The 23,015-nt window shown below is 38.7% G+C and overlaps 1 protein-coding gene across 8 annotated transcripts in view; it reads left to right on the top strand.

Moving 5' to 3' along the window:
* Nol4 (nucleolar protein 4) overlaps positions 1-23,015 on the top strand; it is a 330,361-nt gene that overhangs the window by 178,381 nt on the left and 128,965 nt on the right. The window contains exon 1 of one of the 8 annotated variants that reach the window (XM_059246750.1): positions 20,276-20,505. The exons of the other annotated variants lie outside the window; for them this stretch is intronic. Coding sequence (XP_059102733.1) covers positions 20,487-20,505 — 19 coding nt within the window. The 5' untranslated portion in view covers positions 20,276-20,486. Of the gene's footprint in view, positions 1-20,275; positions 20,506-23,015 lie in introns of those variants that run through there. 8 annotated transcript variants of the gene reach the window in all.

Genomic DNA, 23,015 nt, shown 5'->3' with positions numbered 1-23,015 from the left:
CTACAGAAGTTGTGGAAAGATGAGAATGATTCTGGAATACATGTGGGTAATATTTAATTATGAATGGGGCTCAGGAGCATCTATAAAAGAGTAAGAAAAAGGTTTAATGCCCTGTGAAGATGTATGTTACAAACATTGGGTAGTATGGATCACCAATATGAGGTAGAGTTGGCAGCAGTAATTAGACTATAAGCCTAAATTGGAAAATTGGAAGCACTGAATAGGTGGAAAAGAAGCAATATATGCAAAAAAATATGTAATTTATTCATGTATTCAGATGCTTGCATTTGTTTAACCAAGAACTGTGTAACCACTGAAGAGTTACAGGTGACAACACAGGCAGTAATAAACGTGGAATGAGATGCTGAATTGAGGCTTCCATAAAAACACTCCATTTGGAGGTCATGGTGAATACTCAGAAAAATCATAGCATCCTGTGATGGTGATAGGACAGCAAGTTTAGAAGCTAGATTTAGTCAAGGCTTGTGCACATTGTAGAAAAAACTGTCATGCCTCATATGCCCAGGTGCCACCACTAGACCTGAGGAAATCAACCAGGAGAGGGTACGTTCTGGAGGTGGAGAGAGAGGAGGTAGCAGGAAATTTAACTTTAGAGATCTTAGTTTTGATCATTAAAACAAAATAATAAATACTATATTTTGTTACTATAATTAGTTTATATATATGAAACTTAAAAAAACTTCAAAGTTGTTCTTTCGCTACCTTTTATTTTTCACCTTAATATTTACATGTTGTAAAACAATTAGACTATGTGAAAACTTCAAAGTTGTTTTTTTTTTTTTCCATTACCTCTACAACTCTTTGGTATGCTTAAACAATATTTGACTTTAATTACTAGATTATAATAATTTTTAAAATGTAATCATTTTAACTAGGAAACATTTTTACTTGGCTCTTGAGCTCAATGTTTGAACAAAAGTCTATTTAATACAAAATAAAAAAATATACATATACATTCTGTTAAAATTTGGGTGGAAATTTGGGGAAAGAGCCAGAGGATCAGGGAGTTTGCTGTGAGATTGTGTCTCCTTGTAATGTCAGAAGCTCCACCCATAAATTCTCACCAATATGATTGGCAGACTGTGAGCCAAACAAAGATGAAACCAACGGATATGCCAACGGGACGGGGGAAAGGCATCACCTCCCCCACACAGAGAACTGTAGGCAGCTGAGGACTAGAAGAGGTGCTCTTCCCCAGGGAAGAGCACATCGTTGTTTGTCCAGGATCAAACAGCCAGACCTGAAAACACACATACAAGTAACATAAAGATCGAGCATGATATATATATATATATATATATATATATATATATATATATATATATACACACACACACACACACACACACACACATATAACAATTAATGAAAAAAAGAGGCTACTAATTTGAAAGAGAGCAAAGAAGCATATGTAGGATGTTTTTGAGGAAGGAAAGGGAAGAGAAAAATGTAATCATTATACAGTGGAAAAGTTTTGGAAGTATGAAAATGAAAAAATATGTATTTGTAGAAATTGGTCAGTTAGGGACAAAAGCATCAGATTGTCTTTGCTGCCAGGATAATTGGCATAATTTTCTGTCACTACAGTTCTTATGTCATAGCAATTCTAACAATTATAAAAACTACCTCAAAATTAATGATTATTTGATCTATCTTGGTTTTAGCTATTGGGGAAATCCACCAACCCTGATAATAGAGGGAGCCTCTGTACCTGAGTTAATCCCTTCTGTCACTACTTTTATAAAATACCTGAAAACAATTGACAGGAGAAAGAATTACTTGGATCATGGTTCATCTCAGAGGGACAGTTCATCTCAGAGGGAACAACAATAGTAGGAGTAGCTTGCATTTCTGGGCAAAGGGGGTCTGAGGCCCTGAGGACATCACTGCCAGAGTTAGACCACAAACCCAGGAAACAGGAAGTGGAGCTAGACTATATGCCGCCAGCGCCCCATGCTTGCAGGCAGGCTCTACTGGCCCAAGGTTCCACAGCCAAAGGGCACTGCCAGGTGGAGAGCCGTGTGCCAGCATAGGCCTGTGAAGGAGATGTCACAATCTCACTGTAAGAGGACGTGATGGAAGGAAAGAGGAGAACGTGATTTGTTAGAAAGTGTGAGAGATCACAAAGTCTAGACAGAGTTTATCGCACAGTTCTTCAGAAGAAAGCACAGTCCTTCTCTAGCCCTTTAATAACTAAATGGATTCACCATGATTGTCTCTCAGATGTTTCTTAGGATAAATTCCTGAGATACGTTATACGAAAAGTTCAGATGAGTCCAATCTTTGATCCATGAACCAAAAGATTGGGGTCTATATAATGTCACATATACATATGCATATGCATGTAATAAAAATTAATGAAAAAAAGAGGCCATGAATTTGAAAGACAGTGAGGAGGGGTGTACAGAAGGACTTGGAAGGATAAAAGGGAAGGGAGAAATTATGCAATTATATCACAAAAACAAAATAAATAATAAAACCATTTATAAACAGTTGAGGTCTATGTGTTTTCATGAAGACTACCTGGAGAAGATGTTGGGGAGGGACTGCTTCCTCTAATTAAGTTTATCCTGCTACAAAATTTACCTTTACATAATGTATACAAAATATACATTATCTCACAGAAATGTTGCAAAACCCTTTCTGATACATATACTTATGTGATGGTCTAGTTTTGTGAGAAAACTGATAGTTAGAAAGGTCAGGGGGTGTTTATTAGAGGTGTGTAATTATTAAGCAGAAGATTATTCAAATTCACTCTGGAGCTAACACTTTTAAGTGATGCATTGAAGTCATTTTGTGTGCCTAATGGAGGCAAAGTGATGAGGAAATAATTGTTTTTATTGTTCTTGCCTTAGATATTCATGGGCCTGAATGTCCTGTGTTATGAATAAGGAGAGCATTGCCACTTTCATATTTCACAGGAAAACATTCCACTCCAGGAAGAGGAAAATGATGAAGACTTCAGAGCTTTATTAGAATGTGATCTTGGGACTCATGTTATTTCTCCATCTGTGAATTCATCCACCGACCCAACCATCCATCTAGTGATTCATTCATTCTTTTGTCATTCCTTCAACAAACTATATCCATCCCTTGTTCTTGCACCCACTTATTCATGAAAGGCTGTCTATCTCCCCAAAGACAATATTTTTTTTTTGATACAGATGATGCTCAATGCTCATCAACATTAACTAATCATAGCAAGCATCCCATGGTGAGAGTATCACAGCTGCCCCTCCTCTCTGTAATGATTTTAAGGTTCAGAGCATTTTGACCAACCACACAGCTTATGAGAGACAGGGCTAAGTCCTGAGTCTGTGCTTTTCAGAATGTCAATCCAGGGTTTCTATCTACAACATAATTTATCCTGCTTTGTAAATGGAAAGCATTCTGTGCTGAAAGCTAACATAACTTGTAATGCTGAGAAAAGGAAGAGTGTGGGGCTAGCACCTGAGAAGTCTTCAACACGTGAAGTTTTCTGATTCAAAATGCACAGATAATAGTTGTGTCATGGAATTAAAGGAGATAATGATGAAGAAACTTGCCTACATTGTGCTTAACGCATGACAGTAGCCACTTAGAATCATTTTCTATCTCTTAGACAGCAAATGCTTTGTTTCTTTCTCTTGTTCCTTTTGCGAATAATATTGATTAGTACATGCACCTATTGATGTACATCCTATCTTTCTTCCTTATGTAAAGGTTTTATAGGTATAGATCAGTAGACAAGTTCCCCCACATTTGTTTACTCACACAAATCCGCTCAGATTCACAGCAACAAGGAAAAGATGGGTGGAGTATTCTCAACTCTAGAAAACACCATCATGGTTTTCAGACATTGTGTCTTTGCAGAGAGAAGAGCTTGTTGGGAGAATGTACCTTAGAGTTTTTCATTTATGGAAGCTCAAGATGCTAGTATTGGAAAGATTAATTGCCTCTGTCTCACTAATAGATTTGGTTAAAGAAATGGCAATGAAAGGCAGAAAAATTAAGAGAAATAGAGATACTGTTTTCTACCAAGACTCAAAAGAAGCAAAAGGATTAAAATCTGAGTGAAAACATCAAAACATACTAAAGGGCATTCAAAAACCTTACACACTGTATGAAAATGTGTTCAATTGCTTCCTTGAATTCATGCCCAATTTTATATTGATACCTGATAATATACTTTAATTTTGTGTATTTATGCGTGCATGTAATGTGTCTGTCTATATGTATGCATGTGCATGTGGAGACTAGACATGTTTGGGTGCCATTCTTCAACTGCTGTCCAGCTTCTTTTTTCTTTTGTGTTTTTAAATTTTTTTCATTTATCTTATATACCAACCACAGTCCCCCCCTCCCCTCTCTCTTCCCGTTCCCTCCCCCCACCTCCTGTCTACTCCACCTCTACAGCCATCCATTCCTCCATTCAGAAAGGAGCAGGCTTCCATGGGAGTCAACAAAGCATGCCACATCAGGTTGCAGCAGGACCAAGCGCTGGGTGAGGTATCCCAGCATGGAGAATAGTTTCCAAAAAGTCAGCCCATGCGCTAGGGACAGATCCTGGTCCCACTGCTAGGGGCCACACAAACAGAACAAGCTACACTATCGACACACCCACATGCAGAGGGCCTAGGTGCCATTCACCTTCTTTATTTGCAAGATCATCTTTCACAGGCTTGGGACCAGCCAGATAGGATAGGATGACTGGCTATCAAATGCTAGGACTTTGCTGTTGCCAGTACTGCTCTCCAGTACTAGGATTACAAATAATGCACCACGGCGCCTGGCTGTTTTTTTTTTTTTTCCCCACACATGCATTCTTGAGATCAGATTCAGGACCTCCAGCTTGTAAATTAAGCACCCGGTGAGCCCCCTGCCACAACTCACAATAAATTTCAATCACATTAATAATTTCATGCAACAGAAAGCCCTTTAAAAATCTTACTTTGTCTGTGAGAGACTCATTTTGTCTCATTCCTTTGAATAAAAAAATAACTTTAGTATTAGAAATCCCATGGATAATATAGATTAAGAACTATAACCCACATTCGAATATGACTATACAATGATTTGTGGAGCAAACCCAAGGGAGTTTTTTTTTTTTAAGGAGAATAAATTAACTTTACTCAGCACAACCAATAACTCAGAGATTTATCTAATAATAGTTACTCTAATTAGAAAAAAAATATTAAGGAAGAGAAAATAAAACTCACTTATAATGCTTTCAAAATGCTTCTAAAATACTTAAAAATATTAAAAACTCCCAGAAGCCATGACTTTAATTAGAGAATGCTGTACATGTGTGCCTTCTCCCTAGAAATTGCTTTAAGCATGGGGGAAATTTAAGGGAGAAAATCATGCATTTTTTTAATGTGATTTTTGTTGTTGTTGTTGTTTTCTGCGTGTTCATTAACCAGGTCTCCAGGGATTCTCTTCTCCTGTGAGGAGACATGTGCCTCTCTGAACACTGGCCACGCAGAGGGAACTGGGGCTTTTCTTTGCCCTCCATTCTTCCCTTTCGTTGCTGTTCTTCACATGGAGGATGGAGGGGAAAGGCTGTGGCCAAAAGAATGTGGGCTGCTTCCTTTGTTCATTTTTTCTCTTACAGATATTCACAGCATTGCACCTAAGATCTCCCAAGGTTTCACTTGAGCTTAGAAATTTAACCTCTTATCTCAACCTCTATTTTTTTCTTGACTACCAACCATGGTTGCCCTAGTGGTCTTTGTTTTTATAACATTGCCTTGTGGTTTTTCGTTTGCTTGGTTGTGACGTAAGGAAGGGAGGGAAGATGGGGGAAGATGGCTGAAAGGAGGGAGAAAGACAAGAAAGATTTCGTTATTAAAAATTGATTATTTATGTCTATGTGTTATTGTATGGGTGTGTACACCTGCATGCCAGTGCCTACAGAGGACAGAAGGGGGCATCGGCTTTCCTGGAGTGGTACAGGCAGTTAGTTGTGAGGTCCCTCTCCCAGTATGAGTGCTGGGAGTTGAACTGCAGCCCTCTGAAAGAGCAGCAAGCACTGTTCACAACTGAGCCATCTCTCTAGCCCTTGCATTTTAGTTTTTAACTTATCAAGGGGAATATCAGTGGTGAGGCTAGTGAGATATTACTCATAACTCCCTTATATCAAATACTTAGATCTGGAGGGACTAGTAATCACAAACAAAAGGTGCTACTGAAATTTTGAGAAAAAACTGGATAATGGGAAATATTTTCATTTTGTGTTTTATGTACTGGAGAGGAGTTGTTAATCAGATAAAATATTCTGGGGTGACCTTATCAACTCATTATGTTCTCTGCACCAACTCTAACCTTCTAAAACTCAATGTTCTCTTGTGATAAAAGGATGAAAGTTAAAATATAAAATACACATATGACCAAATTTGTGAGAACCATTTTATCGTAGGATGTTCTGGATTCTCAGTTGTATCACGGATGCTAGGACATACCTCACATGGTTCTTCTTCGTCATTTTCAGCACCTAAATTAGAAACACAAGACCGCGCCACACTATACCATAGCCTAACTTCTCAATCTGTGGCAAGTGGCCCCAGGCTGCAGATGACTGACCTTATACCCATGCATCCATTGGGAACTTAGCCCCACATCTCCACTGCTCTTTTTATCCTTACATCCTGAAGGGCTGAGAATCAGCCTGTGCTCGAATTTCTTTCAAAACTTGGTTAGTAAAAATTATAAAGTTACTAACAGAATGACAGCTTCAGAGTGTAGAGTCATGAACACTCCTGCCAAAGTGCAGAGGTGCATAAAGACAGTGGAGTGTCTCTCAGTCTCAGTTCTGCGTACACCATCCTCTCAGCAGATAAACTCTGACAGTAAGAAAAGCACATTTCTGCATAAGTTTGGCCAATCTTTGGTAGATCAACAGATATTCATGTGTAACTATGGTCATCAAGAGATTGAAGGCATGGACTTTATTTTTAACAACATCTTGAACTAGTTGATGAAAAGAACAATTTGGTAATAATTTCCTGAAGTTGCTAATGTTTTTATTTGCATGCACGCATGTGTGTATAAATTGAGAAATCCACAGGCATCTGCTTAAAGGTTAAAAGGAATTTATTAGGAAAGAAAACTCACTAAACATAATAGGAGAATCATCGCAGGGTCATGGAAGGCTGAGGTACTGCCCCACGCTGTTCTACTGCCTGAGTCAGTCAGCACTATCCAAGCCCATGAGAGAGAGAAGAGACCAGCATACCTGAGTCCCAGGTCTTAAGTGTAGCCCTGAGGCCATGCCCCAGGGACAGGAACTTCAAGGTCATAGGTAGAAGAGATATCCACTACATCTCCCCCTTTTGTCTAAATAAGAAAGTTCTAAACTAATACAAAACTATCTACAATAGGAACAATTATCAAGTATTGTCCAGGAGAGGGGAAAGGTAATAACATAAACAAAAATAGAAATACAATCAATAAGAACAACATCAAACAAGAAACATACACTAAATGTTCAGAAATGTCCAGACCATAGGTAAATGGCATGTTACAGAGATTACTCCAATAGCTGTCCTACCCTAAAGATTCTAACTTTAGTATCTAAAATGTTCTTAGCTAAGATATTAAAGGATTATAATGTAACTTTCTAGTCTTCAACCCCATCAACGACCTGAGAAGGAAAATAATATTACCTGAGAAAACAGGAAGGGCAAGCAAGCTATTTCTGAAAAATTGTGAGTATAGACAGAGACAGCTGGCAGCCTGGACAGTCACCTAAAGTTTGTCAGCACTGTTTGGGGCATCTAGTTTTGGCTACAGCCCTAGAAAATCTGACAGACCATTTTTAGAAGCAGGAATTTTGAAAGACCATCTTACTCTGTCTTGGCAAGACTCAGTAGTTGCTTTTCCTTGTGTTCTGCTCATTTGGAAAGGACAGCGTGCACACTGTAAGCAGTTGAGGCAAGGGCAGTTCTTTGCCCAGCAGACCATTTTGTGCCAAGAAGAAGACAAACTTTCATATCGAGTGTCTTAGAAGCCCAACATTCTCTTGAGAGATCAGTACTGCCAGGAGCAATCATGTCTCATGTCAACAGAATTCTAAACGATCAAAACAATTAAATACCATATCCTCCAGGTCTATAAAGTGTTTGAAGATTACCTATCCATCTGACATATGTTTCTGTAAATCTGGAAAACCTAGCTAACATAACTGTAGATACGACAAGCATGGGTGACTATTACTCTTTAAGTCTTATCCACCTAAATAACTTAAGGACTAAGGCTTCACATGTCAAGGTAAACAGTCTGTAAATAGATGTACAGTATAAGGACAATGACATCAAAATTGTGACAATACACAAAATATCTTAAACAGAGGTCGAAATTTTTAGTGCAATATGATAACAATACCCTTAAATGTATCAATATACAAAATATCCTAAAAAGAGGTAGAACACACAGACAGTATGACAAACATAATTTTACATTTGTATCCATATACAAAATATTTCAAATAGGAGTAGGAACATGTGTACAGTATGACAATTATAGTTTTGAATTTATATCAACATACAAATTATCTTAAGTGGAATAGAAGGATAGTTTACATTGTGTCAATATACAAGAATGAAGGAGACAGAGGCAGGAGGAGCATGAGTTTGAGGCCACACCCCAGGGGCAGGTACTTTAAGGTCATAGGTAGAACAGATATCCACTGTGTATGTGTGTGTGTGTGTGTGTGTGTGTGTGTGTGTGTGTGTGTGTGTGTATGTGTGTGTGTGTATATGTGTGTGTGCTGTGCATGTCTGCAAGCTATGTCAGATACATAGAGGCCAGTTCTACTTTGGGGAATTATTCCTCTGCGTCCACCTTAATGTGGGTTCTGGATGTTGAACTCAGGTCATCAGGCTTGTGTGGCAAGTGTGTAACCCACTGAGTTATAATTACGACCTTGGTCATTTTTTAATGTGACCAATCACTTCAAAAGACCTAACACTTTGAGAAGACTAGGACTGACCTCACAGTTCTTCATAGAAACCTTAATTAACTGTAGCAGTAGCATCATTCTGTAGTTATACAAATGGAAAATAAATGTGAGCATAATACTATGTAATTGTGATTAATAATGTATTACGACAATAACTGTGGTGATGACTTAGCTGTACAATAATACAAGTGACAGTGAACACATATGCAGAACACATATAGAATTGGAGACTCTGCCAAATTAAAAGTCATTCTTAACATATTGGTTGGCAAGTGTTTGCAGAGCTGAAATGTGTAAATTAGAGACTCACTGAAGTCTGCTAGCCAAAAGTGAAAACCACAGTGCTTTCCAGCTTGCTAATTAATGCTGCATGTCCAATGCAACTACTGGAAATCTGTACCACTCAATCCAATGGGAAAAGCAGTGGCCTGGGTGTGAAGAGAACTGAGACACACTCTATTCTGTTGCAATATGATGGGGGAAATATCCAAAAAGAGCAAATCCCACAAAGCCATGATATAATTATATCACTGAGCTTCTAATGTTTTGCTGTCTATATTGCTTATACATTGCATACATGGTATGCAATTACAGAGTTTTCCTATTCACATTATTTAGAAGTTAGTGCCTAGTGCTAGTCCTCAAAGCTAGCTACGCATTCATGCCAAGATCAGCACACTTCTTGTAACTAAGCAGTTAAATAGCTTTAGAATCTTAATAAGTTGGTGGGCTTGGATTCTGTCCTTTGTTTGTAGTTCATGTTTTCAGAATTTGTTTTGAACAACCTAGTGACCTGTGGTACATTGGAGTGTAGATCCAGGCCAGGAAAGAAGCCTTGGAGGTGAGAATGGCAGTACCCACCTCATCTTAGCTTTCTCCACCCCCTTTTCTCCTTTTATTTTACCCACCACTCAGTGCATTGTTTAGAATTTATGTTGCTCTAACTATGAAGTAAGAATTGAGTCCACTGTGTTCCTGGATCTTGGTCCATCTTCCTCAAAATAAATCCAGTAATACTCATGAGGAAAGCACTCACTGTGCAGGGATAAAGTCCAGAGTTCAGATCAGCCAAACTTAAGTGAAACCTAAGCAGGTCTGGAAGCTGCCTAGAATTCCAGCATGCAGAGTGCAGCAGGAAGATGAGATGCGGCCCCCACCCATACCAACCTTGGCCAAGCTAGACAACTGGGATCAGTGAGTTCTAGGATCAACTAGAGAGCCTGTCTCAAGAAATGAAGTGGAGACTAGAGAAGATTCTCAATGTCAACTTCAAGCCTTCACAGATACACACACATGCACACAAATGGGGGGGGGGGAGAATTTCAAATATACAGTTGGTTAGAGTCCATTTTCAAAGGCAAAAATGTAGGCAGGCTAGGACTGTATTTAGACCTTTGCTTTGCTTAAAAGATAATATCAAAGCAGGAAAGTGTTTTCTAAGGTCTGGAGTCAATTATAGCACAGTTTGATCTACTGTGAAACAGCAACAGTTGCCCAAATGGATTTTAACTGAAAAAAAAGTGAGACATTTTCTTGATTTACTTTATTTTGTTGGCATATTTAAGACTGAGAATGGATTCTGTTGGTTTTGTGGAAAATGCAGTAGAAAATAATATAAATAGAACTAAATATTACAATTCTGGTGCAGTGTTGTAAAACTCTGGATAGTTATTCTTTATCACCACCCACAAATCCTCATCATAAGTAAGGAACATAAGGAAGAATGGGGTGGGGGATGAACGTAGACGTGTGGCACAGTGTGCTTGTGGAGGTCAGAGGACACACTGGGTGTCAGTAGTCACCTTCCCAGTCTGAGGCAAGGCTGCCTTGGTTTTTGCCACTCTGTACACAGGATAGCTGGCCCATAAGCTCCCAGCCTGTATCTACCACCCATCTTTCTTTAGAGACAATGGGATGTAGGTACATGTATGTGACCACTTTTGTGGAATTCTGGGATATCTACATGGGGTGCCCATGCCACACTGCAAGACTTTTTCCCAAAGCCCCACACTGCCGTGTGTGTGTGTGTGTGTGTGTGTGTGTGTGTGTGTGTGTGTGTGTTTGTGTGTGTGTGTGTGTGTTAAAAATCGAGGATGATTTTACAAGAAGGTTTATGTATGGCACAGCTCCACCTTAAGGGTTAAGTGAGGGACTAGCCTTGCATTTTCTCCTTGCTCTGTCAACATCCCTGCCCATGTTTTTCATTGTCTGGACTATGGTATAATTCAATAGGCAATGGAGCCTAGGAAATGACATTTTCAAAGTATAGAAGAGGAGTCAATGTGCTAAACTACAACCAATGACCAGTATGGAAGATCAAGGAGTGCATGAGTGCTTTTCAGAGTACTTGTTTTAGGATTTATTTGTTGAAAAAAAAAATCCAATGAGGGCTGATAGCCTAGTTTTCTCAGAACCCTGGAGAAGAGAGTCCCAGTGTTCTCAATGCATATAGTCCTGACACAACACAGTTAAAGGGAAGAATTTCTCAGGCTGGGCTAGAAGGGCTTAGGAGAAACCCTAATGGGTGTGTACTCCAAACCCTCTCCTCCCATTTGTTTTAAAATCCTGGCACCTTAATAGGTCTGTCATGAATCCAGGATGTCTCTGCACACACTCCCACCGTACAGCACATTTCTCTACCTGCTTTATCATGGCAGAAAATATGAAGAAAAATAAGTCTTTCATTCTACAATTAGAGATAAAAAGTTTAAATCACAGGTCCATGGTAGAAGTAATATTTTTCCAGGGTGGAATTTCAGCATGGATTGATCTCCCCATCGATCCGTCCTTCTGTGAAATGACTTGCAGAAAGCCTCTGTGCACATAGATAGCTGGGGGGTTAGCTGACAGGAGCCAACAGGAACTTGAGAGCCTCAGAAGATAGACTCTGAAGATTAAATAGTGTTTATCAGGGTTATTGTCCCCTCACCGTGTGAGCAAAATCACTAGTATCTCAGCACAAGGAACCTGTGATGGCACACAGCTCGGCTTCATCTGGGATCAGCTTACACACGTGACTCTCTTCACTAGTGTTAAGGGTGATGTCTTTAATGTTGTGAGCTCCCTGCCTTCTCACACTTACATCACTCTTTTGAAAAACATCATTCCATGTGTTTTCTACAAAGTAAGACTCCTGTGGCTAGAGGTCCTTTTCCTTCTTGGTTTTGATAAGTGCAGAGAACAGTAACGATAGACCTTTCTTCTGAGAAGTCCCCAGAGGTAAGTAGATGGGATTAAACTATCTTCAGGTTCAATTTTTCTGAACCTAGCTTGCTGGGTTGTCCATCTTATTTAATTCTATTGCTACTCACAGTCACTCCCTGTGACTGCACATACAACCAGCCAATTGCTAAGTATAAGTGTATTAGTTTCTCTCATTTGGCACTGAAACTCTTGCATAAGAAATGCTTCTAGGGCTGAACAGTTGACCCTGTGAGCAACAGGGTTTGGTCTTCAAGCATGAGGACTCAATAAAGAAATTCAAGCAAGGCTGCATGTACCTGTAACCTCAGCATGGAGCTGCATGTATGTGTAACTTCACCACTGGGATGTGAGGAAAAGCAGACCCGTAGAACTCACTGGCCAGTAAACAGCAAACCTTCAGTTCAGTGAGTATCTACAGCACTAAGGTGAAGTACAAGTGAGGAAGAATCCCCAACACCCTACTCTGACCTACATATGTGCTTGTACAGATGTACATATGTGAATGCTAACATGCATACACACACACACACACACACACACACACACACACACACACACATATATATATAAAATGTAAAAAACCTCATATCACACACATGCACACACAGGCAGTTCTGATCCTATTTTCCTATTTGAGATGAACCGAACCAATGTCTGGTGTTCTGGTTTTTGTTGGGTTAGAAATGATTAGTGCCTAAATGTATTTTAAACAGACATCCCTGGAATTTCTTCAGGAACTAAACTTTGAGGGGGTTGATAATTGTCTACTCTTTGTCATGTCTGAATTCTGTTATTACTTATCCTAACACATAATCAAAAAATACTTGTAAATGTGCTTATATACTCTTGTGAATTTACTGCCTAAAATTTATCACAGACATGACATCTTGAAGCAATAGCCACATCTAATAGTTCTGTTGCTACGTGGTCCAGGCAGGTTCTGTTGGGTCTGTGCCACCAGGTGGAAATCAAGGTCTCAGTTTTGTTAAGCTGCAATGAGGAGGGCCGGGAAAGAGTCTATTTCTGAGTTTATTTGACTTTCTGGCAGACTTTAATTCCTCTGGGTGTGGGACTGAGGCTCCTGTTTCCTTGCTGGCTGTTAGAGGGATGTCTGTCAGTGCCTTAGGTTGCCCTGATGTTGTTAGTGGCTGTCCTCTGGATTCTCAGGCCAGAAGTGGTCACAGGATTTGTGTTTCAGGTCGTTTCACTTCTCAACACTAATCAGAAGAAAGTTCTATGGTAGTTTATATGGCTTGTTTGTTTGTTTGTTTGTTTGTTTTCTATTTTAATCATTGTCTTTTTATGTGGACTAGGCTGGCTTCAAATTCCTAATCCCCCTGCTTCAGCCTTTTGAGTGCTGGGGTTACAGATGGACATCCTCTTTCCTGGATTACCTCTGTGATTCTAAGGAAGGGCTCACATGATTGATTAATCACACTCAATCTATTATCTGTCTCTGAGATCAACTGTACCACATAACACAGCAGGATCAAGGAAATAATGTTTGATGATATTTTCAGGCTCTAGAAATTAGGGTGTGGGACAGTGGATAGGAGGCCACTTAGCTTCTCACCATCACAGTCTCTAATGCATATGAAAACTAGTTTAGAAATGTGTGTGGAGGATTCATAGCCTAGTTCTCATATACACACTAACAGTGAGGTGTGAGCTCCTGTGATAGTCTAGGTCTATAAATAGTTATTGAATATCTGCCTTGTGCCAATTAAAATTGGTTGAAATAGATAAAAGAGCTTTCTTCCCAATAGTTCCTCTCAAATGCTTCTAAGACAGAGGTGCTTACTCAACATTTGCATGAGTTTACCTGGATACTTTCTCAGAAGTTATATAAAAACAGAATCTCTACCATTTAAGCTTTAGTTTTCCATATACCTCACAGGTAAAAGAAACACTGAATGCTTCAAATATGCTACTCAGTTATATCCCACTCCATGGCCACTCAATGTGTTGTCTCCTCAGGTATAACTCCCCTCAGTGTTTTGAAGTATTCTGTTATGTAGTTTGGATCCCTTCGACATTCACTTTGTATATCTTTTCTGTTTTCTTAGATATTCTTATCGGCTTTGATGGGATTGTTTGTGTGATCATTCTCAAGTGATTGCTAGAATTTTAGTGAATTTATGTATATTTTTACTCAGTCATTGTGTTCATGGGGAGGATATTTCCCATCCCATCATCTTCATGATGGTGATATCACTCAATTTCTGGGTGTCCTGATTTGTTTTCTGTTGGTGTGATAAACAATGTGACTCAAACAATTTGGTAGGAAAAGGGTTTATTTCATCTTACATCTCCAGATCACGGTCCATCATTTTTTTTTTTTATGGCAGTTAGGGCAGGAGTTCAAGGAGGAATTGAAGTCGAGACCAATGAGGAGCGCTGGTCACTGGCTCCTCACTTTCTTGCTTCTGAAGTTCAGCTAGCTTTCTTATACAGCTCAGGACAGGGGTGGCACTACCCAGAGTAGACTAGACCCTCTTATGTCAATGAACAATCAAGAAAATATACCACTACCACATCCACCACCAATCTGATCAAGGCAATCTATCAACTGAGATTCCCTCAGCTAACTCTGAGCTGTGTCAAGTTGACATCTGAAGCTAATTGAGACAGTAGATTTTCTCAAAAGCAAGAGGAATATTTCACACTAGTAAGACAAACTTAAAGTTCGCTTTTTGGGGGATGGGGGTTAAAAAGAACAACTGTTTCACCAGATTAAGCAAGACAAACACAAAAGTTGATAATCTATTGGAAAATCTATTGCAGATAGACAGAACCCATGGGAAAAAATGATCACATACTAACATGTAAAGATGATAACTAGAAAAACAATGAAGTTCAGTGGTAACAGTTTTTATCCTCTCTAGGAGTTAGCAAACACCACGTTCCTGTGACTCATTTCCTTTGCTTCACAGCTTTTATTCTTTCAACGCAGAAAGAGGAGATGCCTATAAAAGCCAGCACTTGTCAATCAGGAGGGAAAGGACACTCTACAGCTCTCCCTGTGGGTCATTTACACACCTAACATTTGACTACCAACCCACACACGACACCATCACACATCACTAAACAATCTCATATACCCAAAGACACTTGTAATGAGTACTTCACATAAATCACCTGCAGATTCATTTTTTTCCAGGTGAAACTAAAGTACATATAAGTTATTTCCAGCTTTTGTATCTAGTGATTGTACAGAGAAGACCTGTTGTTCTGAAGTGAGGTGATGTTTTATTTTCCCTTAGTTCCTTAACAGTGGAAATATACAATACACAATTGATGGAGTAATTGATGTGTTTGCTGACTAATTTATATACACCAGTGGAGGTGAAACCTAGGGATAAGAGTGAAATACTTGACAGTAATCAAAGATATCCCGAAAACATTTGTAGCCCAAGACTTTACCTCTGGTTCCAAACCATAAGTTGTACTGGTGATGAGCAAGCTTCACTGTACATGCCAAAATTCAGTTTCTTCATTCAGATGTCAAGCTATTCAGGGACTTGCTGGGTGCATGTCTTAAGTGAGGTCTTCTCTTTGCCAACAAGAATTGTCTTGATAATACCTTCCCTTCTGCAGGAAGGGATGCTTCAGGTGTCTTCTGAAGACACATCTCCTAACCTGCTCTGCTCTTTGTCCTCTCTAAAGGATTGCCCCAGATTCCATACAAAACCCAGATTTGATCCAGATAGCCAGGGCACCCTTTCTCTGTTTGCTTTCATGTATTATCCCTCCCATGAGGCACCTGGGAGATTTTGTGAGATGGAGAGTCAATCTGATAGTATTCACAAAGATCAAAAAGAAGCTAGCCAAGATCCTATCTGGCCAAAGGCATTTGTATCATACATGAACTTATTACAGCTGGGTCTTTATATATTTTTTATTTCTTTTCAGCTCTTAAGAATAAAGTACTTTATGATTTATTATTGACACAGTAAAAAAAAAAAATCCCTCTTAATTTGTTGCTGGGCTAAGTGCCAATATAGGGCAACCTCCTTTTGTATCATATTAATTTTAGCCTAAATTAGAACATTTCTTTTTCAGAATAACTTACTTTAAATCTCTGTTTTTTTTTTGTGTGTGTGTGTGTGTGCCTTAGTTATCAGCTTGTAACAGTTAAGGATAAAGATCTGAGACATTTCTTCTAGAAACTGTCAAATAATCTTCTAATGGAATGACCATTTACTACTAATGTATGATAATATCTTATTTCTGTTGTCACCTTAATTTGTTTTCAGGTAAATATCCCTCAGGTGGTTTTCTACCAGCCTTCTTTGAATACACTGGCCACTATGCAATAATTGTCTTAGGTCCATCTGAATTTTAACATGGTATTTTGTCTTTGTAAATGTTGACTCCTATATAAAGCTAAATATTACATAGTCTACAGAATTGTCTTAATTTTAATTAATGATAGTAAATAGCTTCAATGTATATGAATACCATCAACACTTGGATTATTGCCTCCCCTAATCTATGATGTTGTTCAATCTATTTATCTATATCTGGTTTTGAATCTTTATCTGTATCTGTGATGTTAGTTTTGTGTCCAAAACTAGACTATGTTCTTCAGAGGAGCACAAAGACATATAATATGTAAAATGTCTAGGGTCTGCTAAAATGACTCAGCAGTTACTGTACTTACCAAGCAAGCCTGGTGCCCTGAGTTCAGACCCCCAGAGTGTGTATAAATACTGGTAATCCTATAATTTCAGCCTCAGAAGGTGGAAAAAGGGGATTCTCAGAACAAGCTGGCTACCCAAACTAACTATGCAGAGGCACCCTGGGTTTGACTGAGAAACCCTGCCTCTGTAAGTATGATGGAAGCACACCAGGGCTGGTTTATATCAACTCTGAGCCTCCACATGAACACAGGCAAAAACATGCATACACATACATGCATCACACACATATGTACACACACAAACACAGTGCATCATATAAACTCTCTCTCTCTCTCTCTCTCTCTCTCTCTCTCTCTCTCACACACACACACACACACACACACACACACACACACGAAAATAGAAAAAGGGAAAAAAGATGCAAAATGCTTAGCTTATGAAAATTTAGACCCCAATTTGGTTTATAATACACATTTCGAAAATCAAGAAAGGAAAGCCTTGCAAAAAAGGGAAATAAGTTGGCTCCTACTAATGTGTGCCAAATCAGTTCTGGAGAAAGGGACTTGAAAATCAACAATGGTATTGACTAGTTAGGTACAATTTAAGACAAATTAAGTGGCAGGTTAACTAACTCAGGAAGATCTGTTCTAGAGTCTGTGGATGCATCTGTGCATGGTGTGTGTGTGTGTGTCTGCGCGCGCGCGCGCGTGCGTGCGTGCGTGCTTTTGTGTGTGTGTGTGTGTGTGTGTGTGTGTAACTGACATATATTTTCAAGTCATACTGAAAAGATTAAAATGTGCGTACACATAATTTTCTATCAGAAACTCAATTCTGTAAAATACTAAGCAAGCCAACAGATAAACTTCAAATATTATTTTGTAGTTTAGACAACTAATAAGCCACTGAAGTTATTATATTAATGTTCATGTAGAGGACTGAATCATCTTAGAATTGGGAGGCAGCTTAGTCATGGGTCATTTGATAGTTGCTTAGAGGTCACATAGAGATAAGTGGTCTCTCCTGAGGCTAGACTGATGTCATCTATGAATTTCTCCAAGTTCCTTCCTTGGGTGACTTACTTAATCATCAAGAAAACAAGAATCCAGAGCAAAGTACCTGTAGTTCTTTGAAGTCCATATCCCTGTTGTATCATACAGGAACTCTTCCTAGCTTGTTGCATGCCTCTGGAGCTGCTTGTAAGCTGTCCTGAATTGGATAAGCTTCAACCAATAGCATTACAGATATGCATGAATCTTTAGTCCTTCAAACTCTCCCTCTTGTACCCAGCATTCCCTGAAAACCTGAACCTTGTTTTACCTGACTTAGATTGTACCTAAACAATCATGACTGTCACTTCCATGGATGTTAGTGATTTTCCTTCGCCTGGAGATGCCTTCATATTAATTTCACTTCTATATTAATCATGCAGGAATCTCAGGAACCAGATACTGTTCTACTCTTGACTTGACAGTTCACTTTGGACTAAGATCAAAGTTTTATATGGTTTATCTTTGATTTACCATGCCCAATAGAGTATCTTGTCCACTATGAGTGCCTAATAGATGTTTGTTTATTTTTAATACTTATTTTATTTTATGTGTATGAGTATTTTCCGGCATAGATGTTCATGTGTCATGTACATGCTGTGTCCACAGAAGCCAGATGAGAATGTTAGCTTCCCTGGAACTGGAGTTTCAGAAATTTATAAGCCACTATGCAGGTGCTGGATCTTCTGAAGTGTTCATGCCAAGTGAACCACTTCTCTCGTCCCTGGTAGAACACTTAATACAAAATAAATAATCAAGGTTACCTTTTGTTGATAGATAAGAATTAGCTTCATTGTTTAATCATTGCTTACTTACATGCCTTGAAAGAGCTACCTTATATCTAGGCATACTTTATATTACCTTCTTATATTAAATTTAACTTTTAGAATGAACTAAGGGCTACCAAACAAAGGCAACAAGATCACCTACTGTAGTATTCATTCAGTAAAAACCTGAAGGCATTATTTTCTCAGCCTTGGTAAAATCAATTTTATGATTTACACACCAGTGTTCTGTACCTTCTCAGTGTTTGTCATACATGCATTTATTTAAAACAGCAAATTTGTCCTTGGTATGAATACTCTGACTTCAAGCCTTGGCTACATTTTTCTGTACACATTCAAGGTTACATTGTCAAATAGTCTACAATCCAAAGAACACTGTGCAATGCAAACAGAAGTGACTGACTTTTGTTTATTCATTTATTTATTCGGGACAAGGTTTGATTTGATAGTCAAATTTCTAACCCATGATCTTCCTGCTTTAGCTGGTCAGATACTGGATTGTAACATTTTAATAGATATTTTTTCCCATCTTGGGAGTGCAGGATGTTAGGAATCAGGCTTTAAATTATTGTGTGTAAGATAACAAAAGATGATAGTAAGGATAACCTGCCTCCTGCTCTAGAGCAGAGGGTGTCTGGAGTGAGTGGGGTGCATCTGTTCCCATTAGGCATGCACATAGGTCTAGATTTTGCAGGGCACTGAGATTAAAGAAGACATCTACAGATATTAAGGGTGCTTGCACCTGATCTCACTTTGCAGATAGATTTAGAAAGAACTTTGAAGCATTCTTTTTCTTCTTCATATAAGGTACTATCTTTTGGATCAAAATTATCTACATTTATACTTGGGGATTTGAAGTTTGTTTTATACTGATACATGAAAAAAAATTCAAAAATACATCAAAGAACAACTTATCCTAAGTGAAGAAATGTAATGCATTTAGGCTAAAAACAACAACAAAAAAGTCTTGTTAGAGCCATAAGCATCCAACCCAGATTTTAGAAGTAAGCTTCCAAGTCTGAATCTTTAAGGATGGAATTTTTCCTGTTTGTTTTCTAAAGGCAGCTGGTCAAAGGCCACGATGAAGGGCTATGGAGAGTGACTAAAAGCCAGGTGCTTCAGGAGTGTTCATACACACACACACACACACACACACACACACACACACACATACACACACACACACACAGCACTGATATACACAGACTCACAATTCCATAGTCAAATACACACAGTAACACATATATACTGTAGACAGTGTTGAAGTTTAGTCAGCTTCATAGGGAGAAAGCTAAGCATTAAAGTTGGTTGTCATTAAAATAACCTCCCTGCAAAACGCTGATAGGAGTGTTCAAGGCAATCGGTGTTTCTAAGATCCTTACTACCTGATGGTTGATATGGGGAGTAAAGAAGGAGAAAGACTAAGATGGATAGCCTTCCGCTTGGTATTACAACCTTTCTGTGGGAACTAGAGCAAAGCTAGCAGGCACACAAGCCTCCACAACACTAAATCCACTCCATCACAACTCAGCTAAGGATACATCAAATCCAAACATCCCCCAGTCTTCCCCACGTCAGTGGATTCCACACTATTGCATCACCATATTCCACATTCTCATCTGTTGCTAGGTACCCTGGGCACCTCTGTTTACCCAAGCTCCAAGTGCTGTTTTTTCTTCAGACTTCATACAGAGTCTTGATTCAGATGCTATGGTTCCTAAACTGAATCCTGGAGAGAAGACCCATCAGCCTTGAGTATCTGACGCCCCTCCCCTCCACACCCACTACAATTCAAAACACTTTTCTCAGTCTAGCAGCCTCTCATTCACATCAGCATCCAAGGTGGATGGAGCCAACTGCACTGGGTAAGAAGGCAGAGGACTCCTCGAAAGCAATGAATTGGTCTGATTGGTTAACCGCGGACTATAAGATTTGCTAATGTGGTTGAATGAGGCAAGACAATAAAAATTTGCTAATTTATCCTCTATTTAATGTTTATTCAGTGATCTATATTGATTTACATAAATGAAAACCTCTGAAATTTGTTTCAAAATTGATATTTTAAAAAATTTTATCATGAAATATTACCTTTAATCATTTTAATTACAAGATATGTAAGTATATCTTATACAAATAAACATAGTTTACTGATTTGTTCTTTAAAGCACATTGATTTACTTAGGAATCACATATGTAAAGCTATTGAGTTTAGTTACCTTGGTAACATCTGGAGTGAACTACTCCATCTAAAAATATTTCTCACATTGCTTATATTTTATGTGAAATATAATTAAATGATATTTGTAAAAGATTTTCCCAAATGATAATTCTCATCCAACCTAATATATAAATAAGTTTATCAATGTATTACCTATTTATTATGATCTCAGATTAAAGAAAAAATATAGTAGGTTTAATTTTTAACTATAATAGAAATTTAATTTGCTTTATGCTAGCATGGATTTGGCTTAAAATGTAACACATATTTAGGTTATCTATTTGATATTGGTAAAGATTTCTTACAGGGAATGTCTGATATATTTTTAGAGTATTCTAGTGAACAAAAGTTAGAACATGTGTTTATAAGTGAAAACAATTATATTTAAATATGTCCATAGTTCTCTCCTTTAGATTTTCTTTGAATGAAATAACAACACAAAATAAATAACCCATTGTGTATTAGCATAAATGCTTCAGTTAGAATAAAATAACACACATTTTTCAAATTACTTTTATAGGTCATTTCCTTTAAATCTATATTAAAAAATAATACGTTTCATTGTTAAAAAGTTGGTTTTGTTTTCAAATTAATAGCTATGAAAACTACCATTATGTTGTTTGGCACAGTCTCTTAAGCATTCCTGTGTATATATTATTTATTCATAAACTGGTTTTGATTAGAAATACAAAGTGTATAATGAAGTATAATTTTCCATTTAAATATGTTTTAACTTTTACACAAAACTGTTTAAAATTATTGTTTAAGTCATTTTATTTATTTATTTATTTATTTAAATTCATTAAGTGCATTTCCTTGCCTTCTATCCTGGGACCCTGGTGTCCATCCTGGGACCCTGGTGTCCATCCTGGGACCCTGGTGTCCATCCTGGACCCTGGTGTCCATCCTGGGATCCTGGTGTTCATCCTGGGATCCTGGTGTTCATCTTGGGATCCTGGTGTTCATCCTGGGACCCTGGTGTCCATCCTGGGACCCTGGTGTCCATCCTGGGACCCTGGTGTTCATCCTGGGACCCTGGTGTTCATCCTGGGACCCTGGTGTTCATTCTGGGACCCTGGTGTTCATCCTGAGACCCTGGTGTTCATCCTGGGATCCTGGTGTTCATCCTGGGATCCTGGTGTTGTTCATCCTGGGGCCCTGGTGTTCATCCTGGGATCTTGGTGTCCATCCTGGGACCCTGGTGTTCATCCTGGGACCCTGGTGTTCATCCTGGACCCTGGTGTTCATCCTGGACCCTGGTGTTCATCCTGGGATCCTGGTGTTCATCCTGGACCCTGGTGTTCATCCTGGGATCCTGGTGTTCATCTTGGACCCTGGTGTTCATCCTGGGATCCTGGTGTTCATCCTGGATCCTGGTGTTCATCCTGGATCCCTGGCTGTGCATTTCTTCTCTTCATTCTTCTGTTCTTATTTCTCTCCCTGCCCACGCCAGCCTTCAGAGATGCCAACTTCAATGGTTTCTGATTCTTTTAACTGATCTCTCTCAACTTTCCTTCTACCCCCTTTATACCACTGTCTTCACAAAAGTCTGAATAACATCTGTAAAACCGAATTTTATAGTCAGATGTGTGCAGCACAGAGAATATCATAAAGCAAAACATCAGAAAAATCTTCTTTCTGTTGTCCTGTCCCCTCCCTGCCAATTCCATGTTACCTCCCCAAACAGCTCTAACATGCTGAAGTTTGCTCCAAGTGAGGGCCCAGACCTCTAACAGGCACATCGCTTCCTATTCCATTACTCTCTTCTTTTCCTATTCTGTGTTAGCTGCTCACCATGATCTCTTACAGATCCTTTGCCCTAAATAACCTTCTGCCCATGACTTTGCCCGTGCTCACCTCCCTGCAAGGAAGATTCCCAAGATGTTCACCTGGCCAGTGTTCTTTATCTTTAGGAGTTCATTTCATATTACCATAATTCCAGAAGTCTTTGTTTCTTGCCCTGGATAGGAAGTGTATTTGTCTGTATTGTGTTTACTTTTCTGTCCCTTTAATTATTTGTGAACTCACTGGAAGCAGAGTCTTTATAGGCCAAGTATTTATATACATACTGGATAGAGAGTAGGCCTAAAAGAGATCTTTTGGATAAATAAGTGAACAGACCTGTTTTAGAGTTTCAGTGTGTATTTCTATGAATGG

The sequence above is a fragment of the Peromyscus eremicus genome, chromosome 19 (genome assembly GCF_949786415.1).
Source record: "Peromyscus eremicus chromosome 19, PerEre_H2_v1, whole genome shotgun sequence".
NCBI classification, from domain to species: domain Eukaryota; kingdom Metazoa; phylum Chordata; class Mammalia; order Rodentia; family Cricetidae; genus Peromyscus; species Peromyscus eremicus.
Note: the sequence above shows the minus strand (reverse complement) of the source record. Positions and strands in the feature narration are given on the sequence as shown.